We start from the raw sequence: 24,851 nt of genomic DNA, 5'->3' as shown, positions 1-24,851 counted from the left end.
TTTACAAATTGTGATAGTTTTCTGAGGAATCTGGGGAAATGTGTTTTTTGTAACATGCTTTTAAAAGGCATATGGAATGATTTCGAGTTCCTAAGATAATTTAAGTATGTCTTTTGGGGCTACTTGGCCAAATGGACAGTGTTTTAGGAGCCATGTAAAACATTTCCAGAGGTTGACCAGTCACATTTTTATGTAGCATAGTGGGTATCAGTGTGCTGTCCCTGGACCAGCAACATCAGCATTACTGAGGAACTCGTTAGAAATAAAATTCTTGGGCCCAGCAATCTGTATTTTAATAAGCCCTCTAGGTTACCCTGAACCAGCCTGTTAACAAGTTGAAGTATAATAATAAAATATAATTTAGATTGATATTTGTTTTTTATTCCTGAAAAGTTTTTTATTTCTTCCATCTACCATACTTGCTGAGAGAACTCAACTCTCTGGGATCTGACATAGGAGATATTGGCCTAGTATAAGCCAGGCCCTCTCTGGCTCTAGCTTTTGTTCTTTTGGTAAAAGAGAGACGCAGAATTCTCATTATACTTAAGTCTTGCCCAGGACCTCTGGTTTGGGAGTCACACTGTGTCTGCTCAAATCGGACCCCTTTGGTACTGTTTCCATGCTTTAGGAAATGATGGAATGGAGCAATAAATGTTCGCTGTCGTTATTATAGTGGGCTGGCTACATCCACTGAGGTGAAGAAGTTCAGAAGGCTATTATGCTGTGGTTTCTGGATAGAAATCTAAAATATATGTGAATAGGGGCTGCAGGTTATCATTTGTAATTGGTCACGTGCAGGCTTGCTGCAGATCAGGTGAATAGTCCAGAGGTCTTAGTAGTCCTCCTGTGACATCCTTCCCTTTATATTTAAGACTATATTCATTTGTTTTACCAGTTTCTAACTTTACTTGGTTATTGTACCCAGTGTTTTTGTAATCTCTGAACTTCTCATGTAAAGCAAAAAGCATCTGTAATAGAGCAGGTAGCTCACTGAAGCCAGAGGTGAGGGTCTAACTTTCCAAATGCTCTCCTTTCTCTTTTTTTCTTTTTCTTTTTAAAAAAATATTTTATTTATTTATTTGAGAGAGAGAAATAGAGAGAGCACAAGCAGGGAGAGTGGCAGAGGGAGAAGCAGGCTCCCCGCTGAGCGGGGAGCCTATGTGGGGCTCAATCCCAGGACCCTGGGATCATGACCTGAGCCGAAGGCAGCTGCTTAACTGACTGAGCCACCCAGGCATTCCCTGCAAGTGCTGTCCTTGAGGGGCCTAGTCAACATACCCACTCACAGAGGAATTGGGCCGGAGTAAGGAAGATGCAGTTCAGTTTGGAAGCATGAAGTTTTCTTGGTATTAGGGTAGAATCTGAGAAAAAATCTACTGAACTCATTCATAAATTAGAGTCCTCTTGTCTACAGACTGTGCCTTTCTCTTCCTGCATGGTAAGTTCCTCCAGGAAAGATCTTAAAGATCTTTCTTCAAGGATGTTTCTCTAAAGGGACTTGAGTTATTGGTGTCTCCAAAGGATTGTATTGTTTCTTCTGGGGTGCTTTAATATGTAGTAGGTCGTTTAAAAAAATAATATATATTTTTTTTAATTTTGAAGTAATCTCTACACCCAGTGTGGAGTTTGAACTCATAATGCCGAATCAAGAGTTACATGCTCTACCAACTGAGCCACCCAGGCACCCCATCCTTGAAATTTTTCATTCCAGTACCAGAATATCTGCTATGTTACAATAGCATTGCTGGTGTAAGACTGGGGCAAGGTGACCTATGAGAGGAAGGCCTGGCTGTGGCCAGGAAGGAAATTAGGACAAGGCCAGTGAGACATAAGAGTTTTCTCTGTTATCATTTATTGTGAATTAGTTCTGAGGACTCAAACTTTGTGATCTGACCTGGGAGACATTGGCCAAGCTTCACTAGGCAAATCATTTCTTGACTGGAATGCTTTTGAGACTTAACAGAAAAACAATGAAATTCCCAAAACATCCATGCAAGGTAAATGCTAGGAGCTTAAAAAATTTTCCTAGAAATTAGAAAGCTGTAGTTAAAAATTCAGTTACTGTAATGTACACCATGGTGACCATAGTTAATAATACTATATTGTATATTTGAAAGTTGCTAAGAGAGTAAGTCTTAAAGGTTCTTATCATAAGAAAAACATTTTGTACTTATATATGGTGACGGATGTTAAAAAAATTATGTTTCCATCCTACAGGCAGCTTCCGATAGGAGATATTTTAAAATAGTTAAAATTTGTAGGTGTATTTTGTGAGAATATTCTTTATCTGATGTAATTTCTAAAAGCTTATAAAGTTTAAAAATTCTTCTAAAGTCCTTAAAAGTTTAATTTGTATTATATTTACTTTAAAAAATTTATATAGGTTTATAGTGAAAAGAAAGTTTCCTTTAGAATTTCATCCTATAGCTTCATGGTTTCTGTTGCAGGATGGTCTCTGCAACATATACTAAAGAATATCCCATATACTTTCAAAGAAGACTGAAAAAACAAAAACCAAGCAAATGCAAAAATTTGAAAACAACCAAAAAGACTATTGGTGACAAAAGCATGGCCTTATGAGTTTGTTCCTTTTGGTGAATGGATTTGTAAAATAAATTTAATTCCACATTATTAAATGATAGCAATAGTTTGTTGTGAAACCTAAATTCTTACTGGAAAAGGGTATCAAAACACAATCCAAACTTCAGGATCAGTTGTGATTATTTTCTTCCCCACAGGTGTTTTAGGGAACCAGAAAATGTAATTAGTGAGAGGCTGGGAGCCGGAAGAGCTGAGTCCTTCTGCTCAGCCTGACTCATGTTTGCTGGAGCTCGGCCTGTGGAAGGCAGTCTTTAGGTTTGGGATCAGACACCATAAAATATGCTCAGGTTTTAAGGGCCTTGACTCTCCTTCCGGTAAATCAAGCTTAACTTATTGATGGAGAACAATAAATGGCAAAAACAAGCCAACAGACAAACCAACCAACAAATAATAAAATAACAAAAGGAAATGTCCAGCAGACAGTGGTTTCAAATTGAGGAAGCAGGGGCGCCTGGGTGGCTCAGTTGGTTAAACGTCCGACCCTTTTTTTTTTTTAAAGATTTATTTATTTGAGAGAGAGAGGGAATGAGAGGGGGAAGGGGCAGACGGAGACAGAGTGAGAGATCTCAAGCAGACTCCCCGCTGATCATGGAGCCCTACGTGGGCCTCAGTCTCACAACCCTGAGCCGAAAACGCTCATCTGACTGAGCCACCCAGGTGACCCTAAACGTTGACTCTTGATTTTGGCTCAGGTCATGATCTCAGGGTCATAAGATTGAGTCCTACATGAGGCTCCATGCTCAGGGGTGGGTCTGCTTCTCTTCCTCTCTCTCCCTCCCTCTGCTCCTTCACCGCCCCCGCCCCCCCTCCCCCCGGGCTTGTGTGCTGTCTCTTTCTCTCAAAAATAAATAAATCTTAAAAAGAAAACAAACAACAAATTGAGGAAGCAAGGAGACAGGTGTCAGCACCATTGATAGTGACCTTGAAGTCTTTATAACTTCAGTGCATTGACTGAACTGCATTGAATGAGATATATTTTTAAAGCTTTATTTCATAGGGGTATTTTCATAAGCTTGTCTGGAAGTGAGAACTTCGGTAATGAGACCCACTTTGAGGCAAACACTTACTTTTCGAAGTTCAATTTAGGAGAACAATGCCATTTTCAGAATACTGATTCTCGATTAGGAAAGAAATACCTAAAGGGATGGTGAGAGTTTCCAGGCTCATTGCTCGGATATATATAGCTATGTTTTCTGTGGTTACATTAAAGCCAGAATGTTGCAGTTTCATGTAGCATAGACGTCAGAGTTGGAAGTGTTTCTTTTTCTTGTAGAAAATTGCAGGGTGAAGGAAGAAGGGGAGGTAGTTGAGCTCTCACATTTTTAAAGGGTCTGTGAAAAGCAGGTCTTCTGTGGGTCGTGGTCAATGTGTAAGGTACAAAAAGCTGCTTTTACAGTCAGTTTGAATTTGTAGACAAATATTAAAAGCTACCTAGTATCTGTATTTTGAAAACCATTTGTCAAAATGCTGTAACTGTTTTGAAATATGAGGAAATTGAGCAGATTTCATTTACTTGCATCAGTGTTCTTATTGTTTTATGTCTTAGTTTGATTAATGCTTTGATTTCATTTTAACAGATCTTTTTATTTGCACAGTTCTTTTCATGTTTAGCATGTGTATAGCATACTAAGTTGCTTATTTTTGGATATAGTTGAATACTTGGGCATGAAGCATATTGCATGGCATATAGCAGGTGCTTAATAATTGTTTGAATCCATGAATTTAATATATGGTTATTGTATTAAGATGTTTGCTGATCCCACCCTTTTGATGGTTGATCTTTTCCCATTAACCATTTATTTTCAGATAAGTGAAAGGAGACTTTTTAATAGAACATTCTAGAAAAATACTCATACCGATTCTCTGTTAATATTAGTATTGGTGCTCTGAGGAAAATAGACTGATTGACACATTTACAAATAAGCTGTAAAATATGAAAAGTACAGATAACTTTTCTGGGAGTGGGTATGGTATGTAAAGAAGGAAAAAGGATGAATAATTAGCCTTAAAAAAGAGCTTGCCGTTTGTGTCACCATGGATGGACCTGGGGGTATTGTGCTAAGTAAAATAAGTCAGACAGAGAAAGACATACACCATATGATTTTACTTTTGTGTGGAATCTAAAAAAACAAAACAAATGAACAAACAAACAATACCCCCCCCAACAGACTTATAAATACGGAGAATGAACTGGTGGTTGCCAGAGAGGAGGGGTGGGAGAGGATGGGTGAAATAGATGAAAGGGATTAAGAGGTACAAACTTCCAGTTATAAAATAAATAAGTCATGGAGATGAAAAGTACAGCATAGGAAATATAATCAATAATATTGTACTAATGTTGTATGGTGACACATGGTAACTGTACTTATCATGGTGAACAATGTGTAATCTATAGTATTGTGGAGTCACTATGTTGTACACCTGAAACATTATATGTCAACTGTACTTCAATAATAAAAATTCAAAAAAGAAAGAAGATGAATAAACTTTACATATAAAATTTAGAGTAAATTTTCAAAAATGTTCCCACTAGTAAAGATGCCAGTAGTTTAATTATTTCCCACTGCATGTCTCCCTTCTTGGAGAGAAATATCTGTTCTGTTGTCAAATCTGCATCATGATTGGGCTGTAAAAAGTCTATGCCAGTAAGCCTCCACCCCTCAAAAGCTCATGGACAAATGCCATAGAAATGAAAGTTGGTAGATAGCATTGATTGTGATACATCTTGGAAATTGAGATGATATTTACCTTCTGTATATTTTAGCATTGTCTCTATGGTTACACTCTTTATTTCCTCTTTTTAGTCATACAGTTTATCAAGAAAGAAAATAGTGCACTACACCTGTTTTGATCAACGGAAAAGAGCAAATGCGGCATTTTTGATAGGTGCTTATGCCGTAAGTACTTTTTCATGCTAATTTTCTATAATCAGGCCAATGGAATGCTAACACTGTCACATAAAATCCATGCCACTTTTTCAGTGGAGTTAGGAGATGGTGAAAATTATTAGTACCCTGGGAATGGATGTGGAACGGAAAATGTGGACTACTATCCATGGGCTATTTAACTCCCAGATTTTATTTCCTAGTAGCTAATGAAGGAATCTTAGAACCCCAATGGGCAGCTTGGTTCCCGCAGTTGTATAGGTGTTTTTTTAAAAAAAGAATATCCAGAAAGAATATTTCTAGGGTAAAGAATATATAGTGGAAGATTTTTATTTTGTTTTATTTTATTTTGTTTTATTTATTTTTTAAGTAGGCTCCATGCCCAGCGTGGAGCTTGAACTTACAACCCTGAGATCAAGACTTGAGCTGAGATCAAAAGTTGGACATGTAATGGACTGAGCCACCTGGGAGCCCCTATAGTGGAAGATTTTTTTTTTTTTTCCCCAAGAGAGAGGGTGGAAGGGGCATGGGGACAGGGAGAGAGAGAATCGTAGGCAGGCTTCTTGCTGGGCTCAGTCTCAAAACCCTGAGATCATGACCTGAGCCGAAATCAAGAGTCAGATGCTTAACCTACTGAACCATCCAGGTGCCCCAGTATAGTGGAAGATTTTTAAAGACTGTTGAGGTGCCCCTCTTTTTCAAAAGAGGAAATCATAGATTGTGTGGGGGTGGGTTATTATTATTATTATTTTTATCAATCCGTTTATTAATCTGTACATGTGTTTGCGGTAGGCAAACCAAATATAAAGCCTGCGTATATTATACTTCCCTAAGAACTGGACAAGACTTTCCCAAAATAATTTTGAATGGAAATTTTGTTCTCTGTAAACACTAAAATGTAAATGTGAGTTCCACGTGAATGTGCCGCAGAGTTTTGGTGTGACTATTTCTAGAATTTTCTATACGTACTGGATTGGGCAAAAACTTGGAAGGCAGAAGCCATCAGGGCTAAAATGCATCCTGTAACCTGTACTAGCTTTTTAGGAACATGTGTGATATCCACTTAGGAACATGCTGGTCTGAAGGCAGGGGAGAGAGGCGTCATTTCCCATCATCCTTGTAGAGGGTCTGTGCTTCTCTGAAGCCTGGAAGCACACTGCTGTGTGACCTTTCAACGGCCTCCTTCTGAAGATCTTGACGGAAGGAGGCCCCAGCTACTGTGCATCACCTTTTGCTACATCAAACTGAAAGGTCTGGGGGAAAAAGCCCAGAGGTGGTGCTGGAAAGACTGTCTGCTGTTGTAGGGTGTAGGCTGAGAATGGTGGCAGGCGGAGAGCTTGACTGCAGCCTGCGGCTTTGTTTCCAGGGCTGAGATGGCCAGCTCTGCTCATCTTTTCTCCCCCGATGTAGCTCCAGTAAAGCCTGGCGCCATCCCCTGTGGTCCATTTCTTTCTCACTCTGTAGGCAGCATGGTATAATATCAAGAATCATGACAAAAACCATTTTTTCATCCCGAAGTGGCTCTGGGATGATGGGTAAGCCACTTTATCTGTCTTCACTTTGTTTAGTTTCCTTATCTGTAAAATGATAGGGTTGGATATAATGACCTCTATGTTTCCTTCCAATTCTGAGGATATGAGGATTATTTGTAGTGCCAGCCAGACTATTGCTTTTATTTTAAAAGTGTGCATGGAAAGCTGGCTATTGGCGTGAAGGTTCAGTGAAGTGCTGGTAAGCCAAATTAGGCAGGCAGGCTTATTTTTCACTTCACGTTGATAATCATTACTCATTTGAGACTGATAATTGACACCGTGTTTAGAATCTGAGAGCCTGTAATAAGCTCTGGATTCAAGCCATGTGAGCAAGGTGTCCTTCCGGAGGGTTTTGTGATGGCACGTGAGCATGTTCTCCGGGACTCTTCTGTCTTGAGGGATTGCCACCAGAAAGAGGTCATCTGCCGCGCTCTCCTCGCCGTCCTGTCTTCCCCACCACCTCCCCTTCCGTCTCTTCTTTCCTTTTTAATGCCCAGCCTTCCTGTTCCTGGTGTCATCCTTAATTTTATCAATGGCACTGCTAGAGTTTTGAAAGGAAGTTCAGTCACAATAGATGCATTGAGCTTGGGATAAAATATATCAAATGCAGAAGTTTCCACCACTTTAATGCAACCAAATGAAGGAGTCGCCGTCTCAGCAGGTTGAAGAAGTGCTGAGGGCAGCACGAGCTGGCCTTACACGCTCGTGACAGTCCAGAGAAGCCATGTAAAGTAATTATTCTGGTACTGTTCATTTCCGAATTGATTTGCTTTTGCAGTTTTGGAAACGCATTCCCCGGAAAGCTTGTTGACACCACACTTAATAAAAATGAAAACCAAGAACTGTATTCTTTCCTTAGAGGGAATTTGGTGCCTGGTTTCGTGTTGTGTGGATGCATTTAATTGTCGGCACAAGTTCTGTAGGAGAGTCAGTACTGTGTGTTATACACACATCAGTGAAGTTACACGTGGATTAAACGTTGCTATCTGGAGAAGCCAGAACCTTCTGGGGGAATGTTCCTATTATGAAGGTCACATATCCAAGTGCGTGTTTGTATCTCCACATTCTATATCTAAATGGTATCTCACACTTATTTTGGCAGAACAGAACCTTTTATTCCTTTTCTCTACAAACCTTTTTATTGCCACAGTCAGTGCCTGTTTAGTAAATGGACTACCCCCAATGACTTGCCGAGACACAGAGTAGTGTCATTTTCATTCCTCCTGTTTCTTCTTCCCACGTTCTACTCATCAGGAAGTTTGGTTAGCTCTGCCTCTAAAACATATATTGAGTCAGAATACTTCTTTCCGAATGTCGGGGTTAAAATGGCAGAGGAGTAGGGGACCCCTTTTTCAGCCAGTCCCTGAGTCGAGTTGGATAGGAACCAGACCAGCCTGAACATCCATGGAATCAGCCTGAGACGCAGGAAGATGCATCTGGATCTCTACAAATGAACATCTCCAGTGCTGAGTATTGAGGTATGAAGCGGGGAGCCGTGAAACCGCACACAGATATCGGAAGATAAACGGAAGGGGGAGGGAGCCACCGCGTTCGGGCGCCAAGAAGCGGTAGCCACCTGCACGGGGGAGCGGGCGGACAGGCGGACCGGCACCCGCGAGAGAGCAGACTGAGACCGTGAGCCCGGAGCGTGCACCACCAGACTGAAACGGAGCTCCGGTGTGCTCACTGGATCCAGACTGAGACCAGGAGCTTCGGGAGTGCGTGGGGGTGGCTGGTGGCTGGCGGTGTTAGAAACACAAAGGACAGAGAGGCGCCGGCCCTGGAAGTGAGGGCTGGGATGCCTGGTCTGGGGCGCACATCCCGGGACGCTGCAGGGTTGAGCAGCACCAACAGAAACAGAGTTAAAGTGGCCAGAACATTGAGGGCTGGGACGCCGGGTGTGGGGCGCACATCCCGGGACGCTGCAGGGTTGAGCAGCACCAACAGAAACAGAGTTAAAGTGGCCAGAACATTAGTAGAGAACGGGCCGCAATCCTTCTGTTCCGTGACAGAGGCTGAAATTTGGCCGCTGCTGCTCTGACTCTCAGAAGAGGCACAGCAAACCGCCAGGGAAAGCCGCCAGAGAACAAAAGCCTGGAAATACCGGCTCAGAGAGTGCCCATCCCCATCCTCCCTCGCAGGGGACACGGAGACTCTACCCAAACAGGGTTGCCTGAGTATTGGCGCGGCAGGCCCCTCCCCCAGAACACAGAAGGCAGGCTGAAAAATCAAGAAGCCCACAACCCGGGCGCCTGGGTGGCGCAGTCATTGAGCGCCTGCCTTCGGCTTAGGGCGTGATCCCGGCGTTCCGGAAAGGAGTCCCTCATCGGGCTCCTCCGCTGGGAGCCTGCTTCTTCCTCTCCCACTCCCCTGCTTCTGTTCCCTCTCTCGCTGGTTGGCTGCCACATAAATAAATAAATAAAATCTTTAAAGAAGAAGCCCACATCCCTAAGATCCCTATAAAACAAGGGGCACGGCCTGGGACCCAGTCAATAATTTGGGCTCTGGAAACCCCGCAACCTCTCTTCATCAGAATGACAAGAAGGAGAAGCCCCCCCCAGCAAAGAAAAGACAGTGATTCTGTGGCCTCTGCCACAGAAATAATGGATATGGATGTAACCAAATTATCAGAAATGGAATTCAGAGTAACGATGGTCAAAATGATGAGTAGAATTGAAAAAACTATTAACGAAAAGGTTACTGAGAATATAGAATCCCTAAGGACAGAAATGAGAGCGAATCTGACAGAAATTAAAAATTCTATGAGCCAAATGCAGGCAAAACTAGAGGCTCTGACGGCCAGGGTCGCAGAAGCAGAGGAACGGGTTAGTGAATTGGAGGATGGGTTAATAGAGGAAAAAATGAAAATAGAAGATGGTCTTAAAAAAATCCACGCCCACGAATGTAGGTTACGGGAGATTACTGACTCAATGAAACGATCCAATGTTAGAATCATCGGCATCCCCGAGGGGGTGGAGAAAAACAGAGGTCTAGAAGAGATATTTGAACAAATTGTAGCTGAAAACTTCCCTAATCTAGCAAGGGAAACAAACATTCGTGTCCAAGAGGCAGAGAGGACCCCTCCCAAGCTCAACCACGACAAACCTACGCCACGTCACGTCATAGTGCAATTCGCAAATATTAGATGCAAGGATACAGTATTGAAAGCGGCCAGGGCAAAGAAATTTCTCACGTACCAAGGCAAAAGCATCAGAATTACGTCAGACCTGTCTACACAGACCTGGAATGAGAGAAAGGGTTGGGGGAGCATATTTAAAGCTCTTTCAGAGAAAAACATGCAGCCAAGGATCCTTTATCCAGCAAGGCTGTCATTCAGAATTGATGGAGAAATAAAGACATTTCAGAATCGCCAGTCACTAACCAATTTTGTAACCACGAAACCAGCCCTACAGGAGATATTACGGGGGGTTCTATAAAAGTAAAAAGGCCCCAAGAGTGATACAGAACAGAAAGTCACAGCCAATACAAACAAAGACTTTACTGGCAACATGGCAACATTAAAATCATATCTCTCAGTAATCAGTCTTAATGTAAATGGTTTGAACCATCCCATAAAACGCCACAGGGTTGCAGATTGGATAAAAAGAAATGACCCATCCATTTGCTGTCTACAAGAGACTCATTTCGAACCCAAAGATGCATTCAGACTGAGAGTAAGGGGATGGAGTACCATCTTTCACGCAAATGGACCTCAAAAGAAAGCTGGGGTAGCAATTCTCATATCAGATAAATTGGATTTTAAACTACAGACTATAGTTAGAGATGCAGAAGGGCACTATATTATTCTTAAGGGAAGTATTCAACAAGTGGATATGACAATTATAAATATATATGCCCCCAACAGGGGAGCAGCAAGATACACAAGCCAACTCTTAACCAGAATAAAGAGACATATAAATAAAAATACATTAATAGTAGGGGACCTCAACACTCCACTCTCAGAAATAGACAGAACACCCTGGCAAAAACTAAGCAAAGAATCAAAGGCTTTGAATGCCATACTCGACGAGTTGGACCTCATAGATATATATAGAACACTACACCCCAGAACCAAAGAATACTCATTCTATTCTAATGCCCATGGAACATTCTCAAGAATAGACCATGTTCTGGGACACAAAACAGGTCTCAACCGATACCAAAAGATTGAAATTATCCCCTGCATATTCTCAGACCACAACGCTCTGAAATTGGAACTCAACCACAAGGAAAAATTTGGAAGAAACTCAAACACTTGGAGACTAAGAACCATCCTGCTCAGGAATGACTCGATAAACCAGGAAATCAAAAATCAAATTAAACAATTTATGGAGACCAATGAGAATGAAAATACAACAGTCCAAAACCTATGGGATACTGCAAAGGCAGTCCTAAGGGGGAAATACATAGCCATCCAAGCCTCACTCAAAAGAATAGAAAAATCTAAAATGCAGTTTTTATATTCTCACCTCAAGAAGCTGGAACAGCAACAGAGGGACAGGCCTAATCCACGCACGAGGAAGCAGTTGACCAAAATTAGAGCTGAAATCAATCAAGCAGAAACCAGAAGTACAGTAGAGCAGATCAACAGGACTAGAAGCTGGTTCTTTGAGAGAATCAATAAAATTGACAGACCACTGGCAAGACTTATCCAAAAGAAAAGAGAAAGGACCCAGATTATTAAAATTATGAATGAAAAAGGAGAGGTCACGACGAGCACCATTGAAATTGGAAGGATTATTAGAAATTTTTATCAACAGCTATATGCCAATAAACTAAGCAATCTGGAAGAGATGGAATCCTTCCTGGAAACCTATAAACTACCAAGACTGAAACAGGAAGAAATTGATTTTTTAAACAGGCCAATTAATTATGAAGAGATTGAGTCAGTGATAAACAACCTTCCAAATAACAAAACTCCAGGCCCGGATGGTTTTCGTGGGGAATTCTACCAAACATTCAAAGAAGAAATAATACCTATTCTCCTAAAGCTATTTCAAAAAATAGAAACAGAAGGAAAGCTACCAAACTCATTCTATGAGGCCAATATTACCTTGATCCCCAAACCAGGCAAAGACCCCATCAAAAATGAGAATTACAGACCGATTTCCCTAATGAATATGGACGCCAAAATCCTCAACAAGATCCTGGCTAGTAGAATCCAACTGTACATTAAAAGGATTATCCATCATGACCAAGTGGGATTCATCCGTGAGATGCAAGTGTGGAACAACACTTGCAGATCGATCAGTGTCTTAGATTTTATCCAGAAACAAAAATTCAGAAATCATATGATTCTCTCAATAGATGAAGAAAAGGCATATGACAAAATACAGCATCCTTTCCTGATTAAAACCCTTCAGAGTGTAGGAATAGAGGGTACATTTCTCAAGCTCATAAAAGCCATCTATGAAAAGCCTACAGCAAATATTATACTCAATGGGGAAAAGCTGGAAGCCTTTCCCTTAAGATCAGGAACACGACAAGGATGCCCACTCTCGCCACTATTATTCAACGTAGTACTACAAGTCCTTGCAACAGCCATCAGACAAAAAGGGATAAAAGGTATCCAAATCGGCAAAAAAGAAGTCAAAATGTCTCTCTTCGCAGATGACATGATACTCTATATGGAAAACCCAAAAGAATCCACTCCCAAACTATTAGAAGTTATAGTGCAATTCAGTAATGTGGCAGGATACAAAATCAATGCTCAGAAATCAGTTGCATTTCTATACACGAATAATGAGACTGAAGACAGAAAAATTAGGGAATCCGTCCCATTTACAATAGCACCAAAAACCATACGTTACCTTGGAATTAACTTAACCAGAGACGTAAAGGACCTATATTCTAGAAACTATAAATCAGTCTTGAAAGACATTGAGGAAGACACAAAAAGATGGAAAAATATTCCATGCTCATGGATCAGAAGAATTAACATAGTTAAAATGTCCATGCTACCCAGAGCAATCTACACTTTCAATGCTATCCCGATCAAAATACCGATGACATTTTTCAAGGAACTGGAACAAATAGTCCTTAAATTTGTATGGAACCAGAAAAGGCCCCAAATCGCCAAGGAACTGTTGAAAAGGAAAAACAAAGCTGGGGGCATCACAATGCCGGATTTCGAGCTGTACTACAAAGCTGTGATCACAAAGACAACACATAGGCTGGCACAAAAACAGACACATAGACCAATGGAACAGAATAGAGAACCCAGAAATGGCCCCTCGGCTCTTTGGGCAACTAATCTTTGATAAAGCAGGAAAAAACATCTGGTGGAAAAAAGACAGTCTCTTCAATAAATGGTGCTGGGAAAATTGGACAGCTACATGCAAAAAGAATGAAACTTGACCACTCTCTCACACCATACACAAAGATAAACTCTAAATGGTTGAAAGACCTCGATGTGAGACAGGAATCCATCAAAAACCTAGAGGAGAACATAGGCAGCAACCTCTACGACATCGGCCAAAGCAACCTTTTTCATGATACATCTCCAAAGGCGAGAGAAATAAAAGATAAAATAAACTTATGGGCTTCATCAAGATAAAAAGCTTCTGCACAGCCAAGGAAACAGTAAAAAAAACTAAGAGGCAGCCCACGGAATAGGAGAATATATTTGCAAATGATGCTACAGATAAAAGACTGGTATCCAAGATCTACAAAGAACTTCTTAAACTCAGTACGTGAGAAACAAATAAACATCATAAAATGGGCAGAAGATATGAACAGACACTTTTCCAATGATGACATACACATGGCTAACAGACACATGAAAAAATGTTCAAAATCATTAGCCATCAGGGAAATTCAAATCAAAACCACACTGAGATACCACCTTATGCCAGTTAAAATGGCAAAAATTAACAAGACAGGAAACAGCAATTGCAGGAGAGGATGTGGAGAAAGGGGATCCCTCCTACATTGTTGGTGGGAATGCAGGTTGGTGCAGCCACTCTGGAAAACAGTGTGGAGGTCCCATAAAAAGTTAAAAATTGAGCTACCCTATGACCCAGCCATTGCAATACTGGGTATTTACCCCAAAGATACAGACATAGTGAAGAGAAGGGCCATATGCACCCCAGTGTTCATAGCAGCATTGTCCACAATAGCTAAATCGTGGAAGGAACTGAGATGCCCTTCAATAGATGACTGGATTAAGAAGCTGTGGTCCATATATACAATGGAATATTACTTAGCTATCAGAAAGAACGAGTTCTCAACATTTGCTGCAACATGGACAGCACTGGAGGAGATAATGCTAAGTGAAATAAGTCAAGCAGAGAAAGACAATTATCATATGATTTCTCTCATCTATGGAACATAAGAACTAGGAAGATCGGTAGGGGAAGAGAGGGATAAAGAAAGGGGGGGTAATCAGAAGGGGGAATGAAGCATGACAGACTATGGACTCTGAGAAACAAACTGAGGGCCTCAGAGGGGAGGGGGGTGGGGGAATGGGATAGACCGGTGATGGGTAGTAAGGAGGGCATGTATTGCATGGTGCACTGGGTGTTATACGCAACTAATGAATCATCGAACTTTACATCAGAAACCAGGGATGTACTGTATGGTGACTAACATAATAAAATAAAAAAACATTAAAAAAAAAAGAATACTTCTTTCCATCTCTGTTGTTGTCCCCTAAGCTCCAGCCACTGTCGTGTTCACCTGGATGACCACCAGAGCGTCAGACATTGTTTCCTTTTTATACTCTTGCTTTTGTTTAACCACAGTTGCCACACAATTGTCAGAGTAATCTTTTAAGAATATAAATTCGATCATTCATGGCCCTGTTTCAAATCTGTCTAGTGCTTGCTCACTGTTCTTGGCATTAAATTCAACCTCCTTACCGGTGCCAGTAAGATCCTCCCCGATCTGGCCCTGCCTACCTCTGTGTTCTCCTTGCTCAGGATGGCCCAATCACACTGGACTTCTAACCATGAAAATCTCAAGCTTATTCCCAGCAGAAGGCCTTGATATTTCTGTTCTCTCTGTCTGGAGTTTTTTTTACCTAAAACCTTTGCCTTCCTGATTCCTTATAATGTCACTTCCTCAGAGACATGCCTTTTCAAATTTTACTCTTCTCCCCCCACCCCAGTCACCCTCTAGTCCCTCATTGTTTTCTTTTCTTTATAGCACTCTATTCTTTGAAATTATCTGATTCATTTATGTATTTACTTGTTTATTATTTCTTTCCTAGACTAGAGGGTAGGAACCTTGTCTGTTCTGTTCATTGCTGTGTCTGGGAGGTGATAAAACACTTAACAAGTGGTTAGGCCTAGCCATTCACCAGTTGAATTGGAAGCTGGTCACCATGGAGCCTTCCTGTTATGCTGAGTCATGGGGAAGTCCAGGGTGGGGGGTGTCCCAGGGAAGAGATGAGGTGGCCGGTGTGGGGGGGCATGGGATGCCGCAGACCGCAGCTACTTACCACCTGGTTTGGAACTATTTCAGTATTTCAACACTGAGTATCAGCTTAGAACCATGCCCCGCTCAGAGTAGGTGCTCCATAAATACCTATGCAGTGAATGAATAATGCGATGATAAAATATGGAAGAAGGAAGGAAGGAAACTTCCTTTAGGTAACTTCAGAGGGAAACTGAAAACGATCATATTGGACATGAAGTGTAAAGTGGTGTCTTCCTCATTACCAGAACGTTGTGATCTTGACTGAGCCAACTATGGCCTTTAAAGATACAGAATCAAAGCAGAGATCAGAGTCCAAGGGCAGCATCCGCTATGTAAAGTCACATCATTACCTTGCCTTTTTTTGGATGAGCTTTTTTTCCCCCAATTTTTAAAATTGTGATCAAATACGCACAACATAAAATTCACTGTCTTGCCATTTCTTTCTTTCTTTCTATTTATTTATTCATTTATTTAATTTTTAAAATATGTTTCTTAAGGACTTTATTTATTTGTCAGAGAGAGAGAGAGCACAAGCAGGGAGAGTGGCAGGGAGAGGGAGAAGCAGACTCCCTGCTGAGCAAAGAGCCTGATGTGGGACTCGATCCCAGGATCCTGGGATCATGACCTGATCTGAAGGCAGACGCTTAACTGACTGAGCCATCCAGGCGTCCCTTTCATTATTTTTTTAATTGAAGTATAATTGACATAGCATTGTATTATTTTCAGGTGTACAATGTACTGATTTAATATTTGTATCTATCGAGAGATATCACCATGGTAAGTACAGTTAACATTCGTCACCATACGTAGTGACAAAAGCATTTTTTTCCTTGTAATGAGTCTTCCCCTCTTTCAGCATACAGCTCAGTAGTGTTAAGTACATTCCTGTTGTTTTGCAGCTATCGTATCTTGCTTGGGAGTGTGATATCTTGTGCCAAACACGCACGAACAGAGTCACGGCTTTGCCTGTGTTTTTTTCGGTTAGATCAGGACTTTAAGTATGTCACACAAGCTTTTGTGTTTCTATTTTCTTATCTCTATGTGGGAGAGAGCCTTTTTACATTTTATCTCATAGAACTGTCAGGAGTATTAAGAAGGAGATAAAGTATAGAACACCACGTTCAGTAGGAAATTCACAAACCCTTCTCTGTGGGTGATTCTAAAGCCAGGGCTGCTAGAACGATGTGGCCACTGGAGATCCCAGTGACGCTGAGCAGACAGATGACAGGCACCGTTTCAGGGAAGTCCCTACTCATGAAGTATCTCTTTATCCCTAAGCCGTGACATTATCCTTCTTGAGATGAAGGGCACAGGTTTTAAGAGGAGATCAACTTTGTCGGGAAGGTGTTTGCCTTCCAGGACAATACTCAGGGCAGTGCTGGAGTTGGGGGTCAGGGTGCTTGAATCACAGTGGCAACCACAGTACTCTCACATGGGTTTGAAGAAGATGGCCTGAAGATATTGTAAGCATGAATTAATTAGGTTCTTGCTACATGCTTAAAGACCAAGTCCTTGCTAGTTACTATCTCGCTTTCAGTTCACAGAACTATGATCAAGAGGTCGAGGAGAATTTGGATCAGGCCCATGATGACTGGCGGATTGAAAAAATAATATGTGTGAAAAGTTACAACAAATGTGATGGTTTAGACTTAAAGAATGAAGATTTCCCCCCCCCCCCGCCCACGTATGTGGAGGGTGCTTAAACAGAGGCAGTAACCACAATGTATTTTCCTTAACCCACTTGTTAAGTCCTCACATTGCTAAATAAGGGGTCTAATTATGGATTAACTGGAACTGGGCTGAGCCAGATGTCATGTCTGAATTAGAGATGACAAGGCTAAGGTTTGTAGACTTTGTAATCATGTCTGTGTCTGCTATTTATTCTGTAGACTACACTTAACGCCTTAGTAGTTATATATTCTACCTTTAAGTCTACTGCTAATTGCAAAGAAGCCATTCTCCATCTGGTGTAGTGGTTGAGAGCAGCGACTTGCGCAGAGAGCCACAGGTTTGGCCTGGTATCCGCTTGCTAGTTTTATGTCTTGAGCAAGTTATTTAACCCATCCAAATTCCTGTTTTTTTTTCTCTTTAAAATAGAGATAATAACACTCCACCTAACATAGTTGTGGTGAAGACTGCAGGAGGTCATGCTCATGCAGGTGTCCTGGGGCAGTGCCTGGCATTTTAAGCATTTAGGAATGGCTGGCGGCTCTAGGCAGAGAAGTTGTGTGGCCTTCGAGAAAGTTTTCTGGGCTCTTGTCCTCCCTCCCCTGAAGAGCTGAAGCCTGCTCCTCCTTTCTACCCCATTTTACACTTACACCCTTCCTTGGCTCAGTGACTTTCAGATGGTTGTTGATCTGTTGATTGCTTAGGGTAAATCACAGGAAGGTGTGGTATGAGTTGTTGTTGTTGTTGTTTTTAGGATATTATTTGCATTTTAAAAGAAGAAACTGTCCGAACCAAGCAGATTTCTCATTTTTGAGATGTGTATTCAGGCATTCTTTAGTTCAGTAAATATTTATTTAGCTTAGATGAGCTTGACACAGCACTGTGGTGGGCTCTGGGGAATATAAAAATATGAAAACTAGATAGAAAAATGAATACCTGTCTTAAAATGCGGGACAGATGAGTTATAAATAATTGAGAAAAATGTGCAATAGGTGCCGAATTCATAAATATAAATCAACAAGTGTTTTTCCAGCCCTTATACGTGAGGCCTTGTTCTGGGAGTTGAGGATGCTAAGGTGAATAACTCTGCCTTCTGGGGAGGGGGTTTGGGGACCAGGGTCACACCCGAAGAGAGGGAGTGAGCAATGATGACCAACCCCGGTAGGCCAAGTTGGTGAAGGAATATTGAGGGGGCTGGGGGAGGACAGCATGGAGGGGAAGATGTTTTTGGGGGGCAAGAGGGGTTGGGAAATGATTAAATATATTTTAAATATCCAGTTTGAAAAGGGGATAATTCAGTGAATTTAATTGAAAACAGTTTTTTTTAAATTTAAAAAGTGGCATAGCTACATTATAGAAGAAAAGTAGGAAAATTCTCCTGCAGTGACATCATTCTAAACCTGAATATTCACTGAAGTATAATTACAATGTAGTTTTGTCAACTTTTCTCACTTGGCCTCCATGTTTTGGCTTTTTGCTACTTAGATGATGAAATAATATTCCATTTAGAGAGCATACTATTGTTTGTTTAACATTTTAGATGCCTTTGTGACATTTTCTTATAATGTGACAAATATCGTTTGGCATTATAAATATTTCTTTTTGTGGATTTTTGTCTTTAGATCGCCAGAAGTGGGATTAATAGATTCTAAAAATGTAAGCATTTTTTAAAAAGATTTTATTTGAGAGAGAGAGGGAGTGCATGTGCACGTGGTTGGGGGTGCAGAGGGAGAGAGAGAATTTTAAGCAGACTCCCCGCTGAGTGTGGAGCCCAATGCCAAGCTCTATCCCATGACCTGAGCCAAAATCAAGAGTCAGACACTTAACCCGTTGAGCCACCCAGGTGCCCCTAAGCATTTTTTAAGTTCTTAAAGCATATTATCATATTTTAGCCAGTTTGTACTCTGTTTGGCACTATGTGAAATAAATCTCCAGCATCATATACCTTTGCATATTGGGTATAGACATTAAAAATCTAGAAATCTAATTGGTTAAAATGATCTAATTGTTTTACTAATCATTTTTGGATTAATAATGAGATTTATTATTCCTGTATTTATTTGTAGGTTTATTAACTTTTGAATAGTTGGTGTTTTGAAAATCTGTTTCCTGTATTTGGACCATTAAAAGTTGACAAGTATCAGTCTCTTCTTTCCTTTAAGAAAAGAAGTCATTTTGAGGCTCCTGGGTGGCTCAGTCGGTCAAGCGTTTGACTGTTGATTTTGTCTCAGGTCATGATCTCAGGGTCGTGAGATTTATGGAGCCCTGAGTTGGGCTCTGTGCTCACCAAGGAGTTTGCTTGAGATTCTCTCTCTCCCTCTTCCTCTGCCCCTCCCCGCCCCATGCATGCTGTCTTTCAAATAAATAATCTTTAAAAAAATAGAAGAAGTCATTTCCCTGAATCTAATTTGTATCAATAGATGTAGACCCCTAGAAATCACACCCATCAGTCCAAGTTTCTGTAAGAAATTAGGAAGTCCATATACCTTAAATTCTGTTACTTTTCAAAATGCTATGTTATTAAGTACTTGCATATATGTGAATTCAAAGGAACTGCTGATAATGGATCTGTTGATTATTCAACACCTAGAGGTCTACTGAATATACAGAAAATTATATTCAGGATAGTATTATTTAAAAGTGGTTCATGTCTATGTGTTTAAACCATTGAAAAGTGATAATCGAGGCCAACTACCTCTGAATTTGTTTTTGCTTTTATCATTTGGGACAAACACGTTAGTTCCCTTAATCTCTAATTCACAATTCATCTGTAAATTTCAATTTCACAACTGCTTTAACTTGTCATCAAAAAGCTGTAGGTTAAGCCCATGTTATCTAAAAACATAGGTGAAATCATCAAGAAAAATGTTGGTTCAAAATAATAAAGGCATTTACCTTAACAACTTATTGAAACAATAGTAAAGTGGATGTCAGCTACTAGTGTTCTGTCAACCTCTGTGGCTTCTCAGTAATTCTAACAGATAGCATTTGCTTCGTCTGCGTATGGAAATTGTGGAGAGGAAGGGAGGTGTGGCATAAGGCGGGGGCAGGGCAGTTTCCTGTTGTGCAGTTCCTTCCTTTTAGAGCGTGATAGGCAAGAGTGCTTTTGTGATATGGCTTAAATGGGCCAGACCGGCTTTTATCCCTGTAGGCTTATATTTTTGGTGCTTTTAAAAACAGGTGAGGCTCCCTAAGATCATACAGCATTTTCAATTTTAATCAGAGTTGAATCTTTAAAATTTTAACTGGATGCATTTTTTATGGAAAAAAGTTTAAAAAGAGGTACCTGAGCCCTTGAAGAGATTGTCCATTATCAGAATGTCACTTGAAATGTATTTATAATGCCTGATGTGAGTGCAGGGGATCAGCCCATCTGGGTTAGTCTGCAATTAACATGTATGTTTGCGTGGGCTTCACCTGGCAATTACACGAGTCTGAGCCATCTCTGTTCAGCTTTATACAAATATCTGGACAGAACAGACTCACATTTAGATGTATCCCTAGTGAAGCACTATAAGCTTCCTATTCAATGAGATATTTATTAAGCACTATAAGCTTCCTATTCAATGAGATATTTATGAGAATATTATATACGTCTGGAGGTAGTATGTCCAAGTTTTATGCAAAATGAAGTTATTTGGTTGCTAAACAACCGCCATGGTAAAAATTGATATTGAATCCACTTGATTGTGTTTACTGATTGTGTTTATTGTTTTCTCTATTGTTTATTGTGTCTATTGTTTAAAAATAAACATCTGTTAATTTAGAAAAGTAGACTCACTTTTGCAGAACCCATAAGGTACCTCTACAGGAAGTTCACTGGGAAAAACTCTGCTCCAGTCCCGCTTTCTCATGTTTCATTTGGAGAATCTGAGCCCAGAGAGATCAAGTACCTTGCCCAAGGTCAAATCCAGTTAGTGAGAGACTAGAACCCAAATCCCCAAGTTCCTAGTTGGAGCTTTATTCACAGCATGTAACTGAGCAGTGCTAGTCTTGGAATAATACTACATCTTAAACCGTAATATTCTGCAGAAGATTCAAAATAACATGTAGTGTGGAAGGGCAGAATTTTCCAGTTACAAAGCAGTGTTTCACTTTCTTTTCCAGGTAGCATCTGAGCTTTAATTCTGGCTAAGGGGGCTAACACCCCAAATACCTTTACGTACCAGCCAGTGCATGTGTGTGGCAGTTCTGCTCACACTTGCTTTGGTGTTGTCCATGCCTGGCTTAGAGTAGGTCTAAGTGTCAGGAGTGATAGGAGAAAGGAGAACCAAGGAATGACATGAAGCAGTTTAGGTCAGATCTCAGGACAGGGCTTTCCAAGCTTCTTTCACTATAAACCATGGTAAGAACCATATTTCACACTGCCCCTTAGTACACACACTCACACTATCACACACACACACACACACATACCCCATGCAGATGTAGAACCACAACAAAATGTTCACGAAGCAATTGTTCCTTTACAATGGGTGAGGTATACTGACATTTTATATTCTGTCCTATTTTATTAAAAAAATCTTTGCCCTATTAAATTGATTTTGTTACTCAATAGTGGGTAGTTACCTGCTGTTGGCAAAACGCAGCCATTGCAGAATCTGCTTACTATGCTTTGGTGTGAAATGCATGTTTTTCAGGGTATCAGTTTTGGCACTGAATACACAGGTGATTGGCCCATCTGGGCTAGCCTACGATTAAACATGAACAGCTTAAGGAAAATGGAAAGTGTTCTGAACTCAAAAAGCTCCTCTGTCTAAATATCAAGATGTCCAGCTGGTCTCCACATGGTATTGATTCAGTTGATACTTGATGGCTAGGAAAAGCTGAGTTTGTTTTAAGACCTCAAGTACTGCAATCTGTCTTTTCTTATCTCACTTTCACTTGAATCACTGTGTTTCCCTCAAACTCCTACTCATCCCCTTCTTGCTGGCAGCCAAAAAGTACGTTTATTCGTTTGGAACAACCTTGAATGAGAGAGGCCTGTGCTTGGGTCAGCACTGGCGGGTGCCTGGGGAGCCAGTGTTGAGTTGGTCTCTGGGTCTGTCACGGGACTGCCTCGTCCAGTGTGGTTTCTATATTCATGCTGATGGTACGTGATGCCCTATGCACTTTGTGACATATAATCTTAAACCTTAGGTTTATAAGAGTTTTTGAATGCATAATTTTAATCTATGTAAGTTTCATTTCAAGAAATCTCTTCTGGGGCGCCTGGTGGCTCAGTTGTTAAGCGTCTGCCTTTGGCTCAGATCATGTTCCCAGGGTCCTGGGATCGAGCCCCCCATCGGGGTCCCTGCTCAGTGGGAAGCCTGCTTCTCCCTCTCCCACTCCCCCTGCTTGTGTTCCCTCTCTCGCTGTCTTTCTCTCTGTCAAATAAATAAATAAAATCTTAAAAAAAAAAAAGAAATCTCTTCTGTTTGATATAGTGAGTAAAATAATAGCCTTTTCCCCATTATGGACAATGAATTGAAATAAAAAGCCCTCTCCATATGTATTTTCTGAAATTTAAATAAAGGAGGAGCTAACTGGAGCTTCTGTTGAGGCTGCCGTGTGTTGAGTTATTCCTAAGATCTTTAGTGCCCAAAACATGGTGACCGCATGAGTAAACTGAGCCATGCCCTGTCAGCTACTAGGTTCCTATGTTAGTGCCACCCTGCCCTGTATGTCTTTCTTAATTCTCTTCTTTTTTGCTTCTCTGCCTCAGCCTTGCGTCCCCTGTGCCCACCGCCTCTCACCCCCCATGACAAATGCTCGTAGGGCCCCTGAGTTTTCATTATGGAAAACCAAGCTTTTATGATGAGGACCGAAAGCCAGGGATGTAGTTAGCAAATTCACAGTTCATTCAAGTGAATTGCAGGACTAGGAAAGTGTTACCTCAGTCTGAAAGATCTGTTTGGAGTTGCCGTAGTATCTCAGAGCTTATTGAATAGGGGAGTAACTTTCATGGTTCATGGTTTCAAATTAATGAGTAGACAGACAAGCCTTTCCGTGTGAAGATAAGTACCGTGGAATGAATCAGATGTTACACTTCTGTTGAGAGGTGATGTGTGAGTCATTCAGTGGGGCTTGTGTTGGGAAATTTCTAAGTAATAAGAGAGAACCATCGTGTTTTCTCCATAATTTGTTCGCTTATCCCTCCCCTACCCCCTAGTTGTTTATTTTGTCATTTCTTATTCTTTGACCCAGACCATGGCTTAACGCTAGCTTTTCTTACCTTGTCTTACAGTTGATCATGTGCAGTTGTCAGCTGCTAGAATAAGCTCCTTGCAATCACTCGCTTTGCCATCTCTCTCCCACTAGAGTGAGCTCCTTGAGAGAAGGGATGACTCTTCCTCATGCTTGTATCCCCAGTGACTAGCTCTTGTTTTAAGGAGTAGAGGAATGAATGAGGTATGAGACAGCCCTGGAGGGGATTCAGATTTCCAACAGTGACTGATCTCATCTTCATAGCATGTATGAAATGATGCAGACGGACTCCATACCTGGCGTCTCCATCATACCGCTCCTACCCCCAGCTCCTGGCCTTGACTTCTGTCACCAGGGTTTCGGCAGCAAGGCTTTAGTTTGAAATCAACTGCTTGTTAAAATCTATGGGAATAGACCGATCCTGTACAAAGAACTGATGGCTATGCAGTAACTCTTCTAATAGCATTGCAGGGTATTATCTGCCTTGGAATTGGAGACACTTAAAATCCCACTAGTTGAATGTGATAAAATATTTCTGTTCCCTTCAGAAATGTCTGAAATTTTGAGAAAATTCTCAGTGTGTCCACGTGAGTAGTGGTTTTGGCAGCAAGCTACATCTTTTACCTGGAGCCACATTTTAAGTTTTTATTCTTTTCCTGGAAACACATCCGTGAAATAATGGAANNNAAAGAGTGACAAAGTGGGATTAACATTTTAAAACAGTTTCTAAAATCATTTTGTTTTCTCGTTTCCAAGTCAGATATAGGAATTAAAAAAAAAACAACCACATCCAGTTTTAGGATATCCTGGCTTGGGCTTTGCCATTATTAGCACAGAGTTAAAAAATATATTAGATACTACATTTTGTACATGTGTACTCACTGATGACAATATTTTCCTTCTGAATTCATGGAAGAGGAAGTCAGATTTAAGTTGTTGATTAAGATCCTTCTATTACAATAAAGAATTTTGGGATTTACCCAGAATGTGGGCCACTAGACTCTTTCTATAAACTCTATTTTACTTTTTTAAAGGAATATTGGTTGACCTAGATCTGAAGTTAAATACAAAGACTGCAGGATGGGAGTCTGGCTTTTACTGTATCTACTATAGCAATTCGGGGAATACTTTCCCCTCTGAAGAATTGCTCAGTGGAACTGTATAGAGTACATTGATTCTTCCCTAAGTTCCAGAAGCAGACAGATCTTAGAGAGAGGTCCTCTCTTTGCCCTGCCCGCCCACCCCCTACCCTTTGCCGCCCCTCCTCCTTACTGCGCCAGGAAACCCAGAGAAATTAAGGAACTTGGCCCAAGAGGCAGAATAGGGAGGGACAAGAACCCCTCTACTTTTGGCATTCCAGTCCTCCTTCCCCTGTTCGTTAGCACCCCCCAGCTTATCGAGGCTCCCAGAGTCCCAGTTAGCGCTACTGTGTGAAATAACCAGTCACCCTCTTTGCCCTTGGCTTCCATTTATAGCTGTTACTCACCTAACCACTCCTACTTACCTCTGCGTGGCTCTCCTTCATCTTTGTCCCCCCCCCCCCCCCCCCTTCACCCTTTTT

At 41.0% G+C, this 24,851-nt stretch overlaps 1 protein-coding gene across 3 annotated transcripts in view; it reads left to right on the top strand.

Moving 5' to 3' along the window:
* CDC14A (cell division cycle 14A) overlaps positions 1-24,851 on the top strand; it is a 169,911-nt gene that overhangs the window by 30,828 nt on the left and 114,232 nt on the right. For all 3 annotated transcript variants that reach the window (XM_040626989.1, XM_040626988.1, XM_040626990.1), the window contains one exon: positions 5,406-5,498. In XM_040626989.1, the coding sequence (XP_040482923.1) occupies positions 5,406-5,498 (93 nt within the window). The remainder of the gene's footprint in view (positions 1-5,405; positions 5,499-24,851) is intronic.

This window comes from Ursus maritimus, unplaced genomic scaffold (genome assembly GCF_017311325.1).
Source record: "Ursus maritimus isolate PB19 unplaced genomic scaffold, ASM1731132v1 scaffold_12, whole genome shotgun sequence".
In the NCBI taxonomy this organism is placed as follows: domain Eukaryota; kingdom Metazoa; phylum Chordata; class Mammalia; order Carnivora; family Ursidae; genus Ursus; species Ursus maritimus.
Note: the sequence above shows the minus strand (reverse complement) of the source record. Positions and strands in the feature narration are given on the sequence as shown.